The 11,185-nt window shown below is 42.6% G+C and overlaps 1 protein-coding gene across 1 annotated transcript; it reads right to left on the bottom strand.

Moving 5' to 3' along the window:
• Window positions 1-2,268: 2,268 nt before the first annotated feature.
• Window positions 2,269-6,901, bottom strand: LOC121591901. The gene is made up of 2 exons (XM_041912964.1): window positions 5,927-6,901; window positions 2,269-3,981 (listed from the first exon to the last, which is right to left on the bottom strand). The coding sequence occupies exons 1-2, from the start codon at window positions 5,933-5,935 to the stop codon at window positions 2,413-2,415; spliced, it is 1,578 nt and encodes a 525-aa protein (XP_041768898.1). The 5' UTR covers window positions 5,936-6,901; the 3' UTR covers window positions 2,269-2,412.
• Between the last annotated feature and the right edge of the window lie 4,284 nt (window positions 6,902-11,185).

Raw genomic sequence — 11,185 nt, 5'->3', positions numbered from 1 at the left:
CGTTAACAGAAATATGAGTTTTGTTATGAAATCCTAAGGATTTTGGAAAAATGTTGACACATTTCACAAAATAATGGATTTCACTAAGGAACGGAACGGTCCCATTTATCTTTAAAACTCTTTGTAAAAGGCTAAAGAACATTTCACACTAACATAAATAACTTAATTACTTTAAATTTGCCGTATGTACCGCATTTTAGTGGAATACCACCACTATAGGTACATTTACCATATTTCTTCAAACAATTTAATTTTTTGTAAAAAAAACAATTGTTTTAATCCACTGTTTAATAATTGGAACCAAAAGAAAGCTTCGATCTTATTTATTGTAAAGGCCAAGCCTACTGTTTTCATCGTGCTATCATTTTGACCGTTTTTTGTTTACCAGTGACGTGCGGCAGCAGGTACTTATTTTGCTGGAATTCTGGCTTGAGTGAAGGACAAACAGCGTTTCGCACTATTTTTGTTTTTGGACGATTTTAAATTTATTATAAAATAAAATAAATCGTAGTGTCTTTGTGAGACTACTATCGCCGGTCTGGTGGTACAGTCGTCAACTCGTACGACGTAACAACATGCCCGTCATGGGTTCAAGTCCCGAAGTGAATACAGGCAGTTGAAATATGTGAAAAATGTAAAGATGTGAAATAACATTTCACACAACTTAGTAGATATATAATTAATTAAGTTTTTAAATATCTCTCCCGTATTTTCAAATATCTTCCGGTATGCGCTGTATGTACAAAAGTCGTTGTACATACAGTATTGCTTCAAATTAAGGATACTTAAGGCATTTTTGACATTTTATATTTCCTTACTAATTATAATTTAATCGATCAATCAATCCTCTGTATAACTCAACTTACTTAAGCAAATTTTGTACATTTGAGGAAAAAAAATAAAAAAAATTAAAATACATTTTTTCGAAAATTTAATTTTGATGTTAGTGCATTAAAAACGTATTTAAATTTTTTAATTTTATTTTTTGTAGTATTTCTTATTTAACCACGTTTGGTATTTCGTTGAATGGATGCTTATGGTTTTCTGAGCATGGTTCCTAGGATCATTTCAAGTACATTGCACCAAATTCAAGAATTAGAGAAAGAAGGTAAAGTTCACCCAAGCAACGAATAGAAAAAGGGGAGAGCGCAATCTATAGCGTAAGGTACATTTGAGTTGGTGAGAATAATGCTCGCACAACACGGAGATGTGGCGACCTTTACATTTTCATAGTCAAAAGTAAGCGACTTCAATAAAAAACGTATAATAATATAATAATAAAGATTTTATTAATAAACATTTTCAACAATGTTACAAGACACATTGCAAAAAATCCTAAAATTGAAACGACATTTTGAATCATATTCCGGACAGTTTTGAGTTTAGGTTTCAAATTACGGAAATTTTGATTCGAAGTCCGAAAAGTTTTAAAATTTCGTTTATAATCTTCACATTCACATTCACACTACACTTTTTTAGTTTTAAACCTATTTTATGTTCCGAACACCCAATTCTGAATGCAGGAGTTCTTAAAGTCCGACATAACGACGCATGCACACCTTCAAAAATCGTTGTTTTCTTATTATTATCACTGTCTAAAAAATATGTTTATGCAATTGATCACAATTTACTTCGTCTGTGTGGATTTTTTAACAAGATAAATAATCTTGCTTCGGATTCCGGACAGAATTAAATACGTATTTTAATGAAATTCAGAGCACAATATGATAACGCACTGTTATAATTGCGTTGATAACTTCTTCCACAATAGAATCCGATGTATTTTAATCGAAAAATTAACACTGACATCGATTTTTTGTAAAACTTCTAAGAATGCCTCTGGATGTGAACTGACCGACAGAAAATATGTATTTACACCATAACGAATTAAACTCGTTATACGATTATTAAATTCTATGTACACTTATACATCTCAATCGTTGTCAGTTGAGTTCTGTCTCAACCATAATTAAGCCATCAATTGACGATAGCCCAAAATAAAAAATGGTAGAAACATAAACAAATAAATAAATAAATAAAACTAAGACCATTTGTAAATTTAAACCAAAATCGAGGATATTTTTTAAGTATATATTTTTATTCCATAGATTTAGTTAAATAATTGTTTTAATAAGTATACAATCCATTCCGCACAGATTTGCCGCCAAAGAATAATTATTAATAGAAAATCATACAGTGCACGAATAATTAATGGTGGGACGGAATCAATAATTCGATTGAAGAATTGACACACCTCCTAACAGAGAGTCCATGTTCATGAGTTCGTTTATACAGATGCAATAATGTAGCTACGGTACCTTTTAGACTTTTAAATAGTGTGACAAGTATGCAATAAATCTCCCAACTGCAAACATGCATCAATCGTTGACACCGTCAACCCCCGGTATCGTATTACGTGGTAAGCTCGGTATCCAGGACGTTCAGGATGAAATCAGTTGTTTCTTGCGCCAGCTCATCGACATTGTTCAGGGTCGGTGTTACATTTGGCTCTACAACGGTGTTAGTAACAGTGTTCAAAGTTTGCTCAGACTGCTGTTGCCCTTCGGCTGGTGTGGTGGTACGGACCGGTTGTTCAATATCCGCCCGTTCAAAGGAATGCACCTCTCCGGTGGCCAGTGTTGGCGGTGCGACACGTTTGGGAAGCGAAGCATCGGTCGGCACGGTAACGCTCGCTGCACTAGGCTGGCTTACCAACAGCTGAGGATTGGTCGCTTCGGGAACGTACTGAAAGCTTTCCACCTCTGTACGCATGGCGAACGGGTTCGAGTCCTGAAGTTGTGGCACTACTGATGGATAATGGACGGCGTAAGGGAACGGCAGCGCCGATGCATATTTCAACTCGGTGGGAGAAGAGTGCCGGGGCAATGTACGCACCGGTATCAAGTAATGCGCAACGGGAACAGGCGTAGCGGACCCACGCACATCGCGTACCTCGAAGCCAGGAAACTCGTTCGGTGTGAAGGGTGCCTCGCTGAGAACTTCAGGCGTAACGTCTTCTACCGGCGCCTCTGCTGGCGTTTCATTGTTACTATCAAAGTAGCCAAATGTAAGCAACGATTTCAGTCGGCGCAGTTGAGCTAAAAACCCGCTTCCCAGTGACGAGCCCGCGCCGTCCGTTGGCTTAGCAGAATCCGATGCTTCCGGTGCGACCTCGTTTCCCTCGTACGGTTCCTTGCCGAGGCTGATGCGTTTGGCTGGCTGGTAGCTCATCACATAGTCCTTGATAAGATCCAGCCCGTCCGGCGTGGAGGCGTACTCTTTGATTGCTTTGATGGTTTCGGCTGACGTGGATGTGCCAAGGAGCGCTTTGACATCTTCGAACGGTGGCAGATGCTCGAAATCGGTCACTCCGAGCAGCTTGGCTAATCGCTTCAATTCGCGCTCGTCCTCCGGTGATAGGTTCAATTTCATCAGATAGGCAGACTTGGCCAAACTTTGATCGACTGGTGTGGTTTGCTGCTGCTTTGGATCCACTGTTACTGGGGCAGCGATAATCGGAGCTTCCGTGGAAGGTGCCAGTGGTGGAAATGCTGTCGGTTCGGACCAACCAACGAGCGTTGCAAGATGATTAGTGTCTCCGGTTACAGGTTGCAGTGGAGCAGAAGCAACACCACCGTAGGCCAGCATAGGAAGGTACGGATTTTGCTCACCGACGGCCGGTGGTGGCCCTGGCAGGAACATCACCGGATAAGGTGGGTAAGCAGGTCCACCATGCAGCCCCGTTGAATGTCCGTACAGCATATGGAGCGGAGGTTTTGCTGGATCGCCATAGATCGGCAGCACTTCCGCTGGCTGTACCGTGGTCTGCTCCGTTCCAGCGCCAAAGAGTGCGGATAGCAGACCACGCTTGTTTCTCAGCAATTGCTCCGATTGAACGGAACGCTGGGACTGAAGCTTATTAGTTTCGTTTGCCAGCGTAACGCCCAGCAGGACACCGCCAGCGAGAAGGAGACTGAATAGCTGCAATAATGAGACGGTAACATATTAGAACAATTCATATCTTCACATCGATTACAATGCCGAGCCCTATCCAGCTGAGTGTGCCTGCTGTTTGGGAGGCATAATTTTGCTCATAATTACACCTCGCAGGGCACGGATTTTTGTGACATGAAAAACCTGCTTTCCCTGAAACGAATGTCAACCTAATTTGCTCTTTTGCCTGGCTAGGTAACATTATTGGTAACTGCTTAGTGACATTGAGCTAATGGAAATCGACGCGTTATTGTTAATGTTTGTCTGACATGTTTATCGTTATTGTGTTATGGTATCGTTAATTGGCATTGGTGGTGTGTTGGCATAACCATTTTGTTTGGGTGAAAGGTGTGACAGTAACATAAACACCATAATTGAAGGAAATCGCACAATCAATTACTAACAATTTGGCTTTTTGTAGCCCTATAAATACTAAAATCTATTCTCTGATCCAATGTGCGTTATAGAGTCTTCTAGAGGAGATTTTGAATTTTGTGATCAACACAGATGTTAAATGAAATTGAATTCCTAGTTTTTGTTCGAATAACTCAAAATTAAAACACACCGTTGTGTCTTTAATGAAACGAAAACCGTTAAATAATAAATCTGGTCGAATATTCTGTTGTTTTATTTTGCAAAATGCATTTTCCACCTTTGTCGGGAGGATGTAATGCAATTCAGTTCCCGAGTGGAATAGCCCCGTATCCGTTACGTTAAAGTCCCGTCGGAATTCAAGTTGTAGCAATGCAATTCGCCAAAACATTCGCTCTACAACATCCTAGCAAGCTGCGTCGACATCGTTCAAAGCAAAGGCGGTGCGGGCGCACCGATGGGGCTCGGTTTGGAAAAGTTCTCCCCTTGCGTGCACCTACCCGCGTTAGCCCTTCTGGAAAGTGCACAAAAAAGAAATCCCAGCTCGCTGCCAACTCTCAACACTCGGAAGCTTCAAAAGATTGCCCCGATCGCACCCCGTTCGAGCTGCTGAGAGGGTGCTCTTTCCGCGGTCGGCCATTGCTTCACGTGCATTCATTGTCCGTGGCATCCAAGGTGGCGCTGGAAAATAGGTCGCATTCCTTCGGTCTCCTGATGAAGCAGCTTTTCGCACGTGCTGCACCGATCTGCAGCACCGTAGAAGTGTTTATCCCGCGCTACCACTCCTTGCTGGTGCCAGGTCCCGGATGCACTCCTGTCACTCGGTGGTGGCTCAAACTGGCAAAAATATTTTTCTGATCCCTCCACCCGATGGCCTCGACCACCGGCAGCCTGTTGCCGTTCCCATGTTTTATGGTTTGCAAAGCTCAGACCGGTCTTTTCCTTCGGGAGAAGACGGAGAGACTGAGACAAAAAAACAGATTACCCACGGATATGCCCTCCTTCGTCCATTTGCAAGACGATCTCGACGATTTGCCCGGGTACGAAACTTTTGCAAAAGTTTATTTTTCACTCCTGGGCGTCGCGCCCACATTCGTTCGGTTTGAACTCATCACAAACAAATGAATAACCAAGTGGGGGCGGGGCAGGCTGGAGATTCTTGCAAACAGAAATGAATGCAGCGAAAGAAAGGCATCTTTAGCGGTGTGCAAGAAAAAAAAAGCGCTATGAAAGCACACCTACAGGCTAGATGGAGCGCGCACACATACGGCCACAGATACACACATGTCGACACACACACAGATCCAAACACGTAGCGAACTGCGCAGTGGGAAGAGCAATTGATTAATTCATGCTCTAAGAAGCCTGATAAACTTTGCTTGATGAAAACACTTGAAAGGGTGAAGAAAAGCTAAAGCCATACCCGACCGACGGCGAGATGAAGATATCCCACCGCACACACCCACACAACACAGACACACAGGATAACCTCAGACTCAGACACAGTTGTACGTATTATGGGAGAAATAAGTTCTAATAAAGAAAGAAAAAAAGCACTCACTTTTACCATTGTGTTTCTCACTGTTTGGGGGTCCTTGTTTTTTCCTCGCGTCCAGCGTCCCGGCGAACTCCCCGGAGAGTGTTTCACTGTGTGTCTTCCTTCCTTCTACTCCGGACACACTACTTGAGCAGAGTGTGTACTTAACCGCAGGCAGACAACTTCACACGGCGAACAGTCACAGATTAATTCGCACTGCCAACACCGTCTGGCACGTACATTATGCACATCCACAGCCCAGCAAGATTAAGCCAAACTAACCGAACTGAACCTAATCAAATGAATCGTGTTCGGCTATTGGTGGTGGTGGTGGTTTTTCGTTCGATGTTCGAAGTACAGGGTTTTTTTGTTTTGGTTTTGGGTTGTTTTTCGATCCGTGTGCACTTGTAATAGAAAAACTTCGCTCCAACCGGCCAATGTCAATAAATTTTGCAGCTGCTCTCGACTGACTGCCAACCTCCTGCCACGGTGACTCTGGACGAACTAATAACCCCGAATGTCTGAGCCAAGGGCCAACTGGTCACCCGGAAACACTTGCCAGCAGGCGGACACTGTAGGACACGGCTTCAAACAGAGCTCGTTTGCTTAAGTGCTGCCAACCATATTGCAATCGTCTCTTTGTGTGTTGGTGTCATGGCAACCTGCTGTTGCTTCTGCTGCACAGGTTGTTTCGCATTACTGCACTGCTTGTTGCGTCCTTGTTTTCCTCCCCCTAACAACAGTGCGGTAAGAGCCGGACAGAAAGCCAAATACCGTACCCAAAGTTGATGGGTGCTATAAATTTCTCTCGCAAATGCAAGGCCAGGTAAGAACGTCACAACACACACACACACACACATGCAACCTGCAAGGGTGCTTCCTTTCTTTCCACACCTCCGCTTCCTGTGGAAGGCGTGAAAAAAGGGAATCCCATTATGCAGGCAGGGTCACCACACCGAGCAGCGAGTGCACATTTCGAACGGAACGGCAAAGTGCACGCCGCACGGTAGGGGCATAACAAGGGGAAAGAAAGAAAGCGTAGACAAATGCTGATAATTTCGGGTCCGGACACGGAGATAGAGAGAGAGCTGTGTGCTTAATTGCCGGGAAATATTTGAATTTAATTTAAATCCCTTACTTCTCGGGTTCCTGGGCACATGGACACACACAGACACATTAAGGTGCACACCGAGCGCTTACCTATCAGCCATTCGGCCTGTATGCGTATGTATGTGCAAGTGTATGTCTATGAATGGATAGGAAAGGAACAAAAAATAGCATGAATTGGTTCGACTGTGCGCTGTGCACATAATTTCAGGTTTCCCTGTAATACCTGCAACGTTATTACTTCCCACTGCTGACACAGTGGAAATTCCGGTACAAGAAATGCTCTTCACCCTCTTCCGTTCTATGACCCCGCTCGCTTGCACACTCTCTTTCTCTCTCTTCGCCCGATCGGTAGCATTCTTTCTGTACAGCTTAATTTGTCGTTTAAAGTGGAATTAAAAGAAAGCAAGCGGAGCGCGGAGTGGCAGCAAATGAGCGGAAGCGCACGGGCAACGGGGCAAATGCTGACCAAGTCCCATGAAAGGAATTTGCAGCAATGAAAGCGGTCGCTCAGGAAGTCGGTCGCCAAACGCCCTGCGATAGTGGTGCTGCGGTATCGACTTCGAGTAACCCTAATTACGGCCATTTGTACGTTTAAAGGCGTTTTCAAAATTAGACGCTTTATGGTTTCTTTCATTAGGCGGTAGACAGGCGAATTGCGTGGACAGAAAGAAGGCAGTTTCGCATTCGATGCATTTTAGCGGTTTTAGTTTTGCCCCGTTCCAAACTACGTGCTGCTATCCAACCTGCTATGCACATAATCAAATGATAATTGCGAATGTTTTTATGCGTGAAAAGTTCCACCCAATGAAGCTGCCGGAATAGATTATAAAACAGCTTAACAAAACGTTGCTGTTTCAATATGTTGTCCAACATTGCTTCCAATTACTTTTGAGCCTTTCTCTCGGCACTTGCACCCATCCTGAATGTTCAACAGAACGTTTACGAAGCAGAGAATTGGTGATCTCGAGCAATTGCCAAACTGATGTACATCAGTACCTCTACCTCTGTTCATGCGCTCAGTTCGTGCGCTACAGCTTCCCGGAAAAAAAAAAGCTTTACCAAAGCCATTGGTTGTGAAAATCAACAGCAAAAATAAACAAAACACCTTTTCGTTCGCGTTTACCAACCAGCCACTCGTCCCGTACGTGCGTCAAAAAGGCAACCACCATCCTTGCGAAAGGATAAAACCCAATGGCCCCAGACTCGACGATCCCATACGGTTCCGTAGAGTACTGCTGGTTTTTGCAATTTCCTTCCAACGGTGTCCATCTGGTAGCCGAGCTATCTCATTCTCACCGCCATTACCGCCGGACTGGAGAGATTCTTCTGCCAGTTTTTCCCCAGTTCCCCCTTCTATATTCTATTCACTCACCTCTTTTCCATCCTCGCACAAACACACAGTAAAAAAGCGTGGACCCATGGCTTACCCGAACCGTTCGGATCGCCAGTGTACAGAGCGAAACGAGTGCGCCACAGGATGTTTAGCTTTTCTTGCTTTTGCCGCTTACTTTTTCCACTTCATTTCCTTCTGATAAAATCTGCAAATAAGAAAAACAGACCAATACATGGTCTGCAACAGCAGCCGTCGGACAGATCGAATTGACCTGATAACGTTCAGACGAAGAAAAGCGTCGAGCGACTGGAGTGGGTGGAAGAAGGGTGGTTTGATTGCTGGGATCTTTAGCTTTTGCTGCAATTTCTTTTTTGCACTCTCTCTCTCTCTCTCCTCCCCACTCACTTTCCACAAAGCGAGGAAAATGTTTACTAGCTTTTTTTTCACTCATTCATTCATTTTGCCTTTCACTATAGCCTTCCATGTTCAAGGGTTCCGTGCAGAGTTTAAATAGTACTTGCTCGGTCTGTGAAGCACTACTTCATTCAAAACAAAACATTCGTTGTCGATGAAAAAAGGAAAACGAGAAGGGAGTTGGGGAAAAAAGCTCAACTAAGACCCTCAAACGAGGCAACTGAATGGCTTCGTGGAGGTTTGAATTAAATTTGTACCGGAAATGCTTTCAGTGTGATGAGTGCCGCACATTCAACATTCAGTTCATTACTAACCAGAACCGTTTAAATAAAGCAGTGCAGGAGAAGGGTATTAAAAACAAAAAAGCATGGCGTCCTGTGCCCAGTATTCAAAAAGGGCCCACCAGCAGGATGGATGTACAGAGTAGAATTTGTGGTATTTTCATGTGAGTTGTTAACGTATAGTACACTTATTATGAAGAATCGTCGTTTTGCTTTTCAAGCTTTGATACAACAAACTGAAACTGAGCATGAAAATAGTTAAAAACTATGTAAAATTATCCTTTTTTTTCAGATTATTTTAACTTTTTTCTGATAATGGAATAACCAACAAAAACAATTTTTTGTGTGTTATGAATAAAAATATTAATGGTTTTAATTATTACACAATTGATAAATAAATCAAAAATGATTGTTGTACTGACACTCGTAAGCATCGTCATATTTGAATGAAATATCAATTATTTTAGTCTGAAGAACAAACTAAAAATTAGTTGTTGAGACGTTATCAGCATGACTCTTTCTTTCCCCGAAATATATTATTCAACAATAAAACGAGCCTTTTTTAAGCGTCGTTGTTGATTGCGTCGAAGCTATCGTAGCCTATCTCGGGCTTAGGAGAAAGAGTGGTGTAAGATCATTCCCTTTGTTGCGATCGGGACAGTTGGACAATTCGGTAATCCTCGGCACGATCAATGTTAGCTGCTCTCTCCTAACCTTCATCTAAGGCGCTCTCTGATGACTTTCATAGAAAGCCAGCTGTATGATCGAATCGAATTGGTATATAACGAACTCCAAGACACTAAACTTCGTAACAGTCGAGTGAATATTAAAAAGAAGATAAAAATAATCTGTTCATCGAAAACAATGCAGATAATGGTCGATTGGATGGAACGGAGATCATTCACCGGATAAGAGTGAAAAGCTGTAGCCATAGACTATCTTCGAAGTATTTTCGATTAAATAGTCTTGAGAAAACAACAAACACAAGATCTATTATTGCTGAAATAATCTAAAATGCTGCATAAAATTTCGTATTAACTTGCGTGAAAGCGTATGTTACGTGTACTGAAGGAGCGTGTACTTTATTTTAGAATTGCAAGTTGTCATAAACCTAGTACACGTAATTTGATGGATATTTGTAATACATTCTCTCCTATTGGAGAGACTGAATATTTTGCTGCGCGGTACAATATTATTCGTTGAGTACACAGCTTACAGTAAGATTATTTATAATTTTATAACTTTATAACCCACACGTTTCCATTGTTCATGATATAATCCAGCATTGATTATATCCAGAGATCCAGTACCAATAAAAAAATCGCAATCAATATGCTATTGTTATATATCTTACCGATTTATTACACTTCATCGGAATCCTGCATTACATCCAATTGCAGGTATGATGTTTCTTGCTTGAAATTCACTCAACATGTATTATCATTACATCTGCCAGCCGATTTCGCGTCACGTACTCATAAATAATGAGTGCAAACTATGACCATCCAAGCCGTAACACCTTTCTTCCGTTCCGATGCGCCACAAATGAAATACTTGCAGCCACTAAAGTGACAGGCAGGCCGGTTATATTTTACGTGCATTTCGTTCGCCGTTCAGGGTTTCGAACAGGAAAACTCTCCTCCATGAGCGAAGAACAGGCGATGATAGGCGAATGCAATGCCCTGGATCGGTTATTTATTCACCGTTCAGCATAGCTCTGGCAGGTCGGCTAACATATTTCCAGATGCATGTTAAATTAATTAAATAATCCTTTGTTCGCTTTTCGGTTTGCGTACACTTGGGCGATACGCGAGCGAGGTTGCAACCCATCGCCTCGTACGCACCATCGCACCCGACGAGGCACCGTTTATGTTGATATTGGTTGCGTTCTTGAAAATGAATTATTAAGCAAAACCACCCTGCACTTCACAGCGTACAACGCTGCGCAACGCATGCCATTGGTTTGTTAATTGGTTATTTTCGAATCATCACTTCATTTGGCTAGCAGCAAAACCAACATGCAACTGTAGCCGAATTTCCAAAAGTCCAAAATTGTCACGGTTAACCGTACTGGGAGGATATGACGATTGATGTTTGCAAAGGCCGTCATCAGACAATTTTGGCACAAGTACTAGGGAACTGCAA

Source organism: Anopheles merus, chromosome 2L (assembly GCF_017562075.2).
Source record: "Anopheles merus strain MAF chromosome 2L, AmerM5.1, whole genome shotgun sequence".
NCBI classification, from domain to species: Eukaryota; Metazoa; Arthropoda; class Insecta; order Diptera; family Culicidae; genus Anopheles; species Anopheles merus.
Note: the sequence above shows the minus strand (reverse complement) of the source record. Positions and strands in the feature narration are given on the sequence as shown.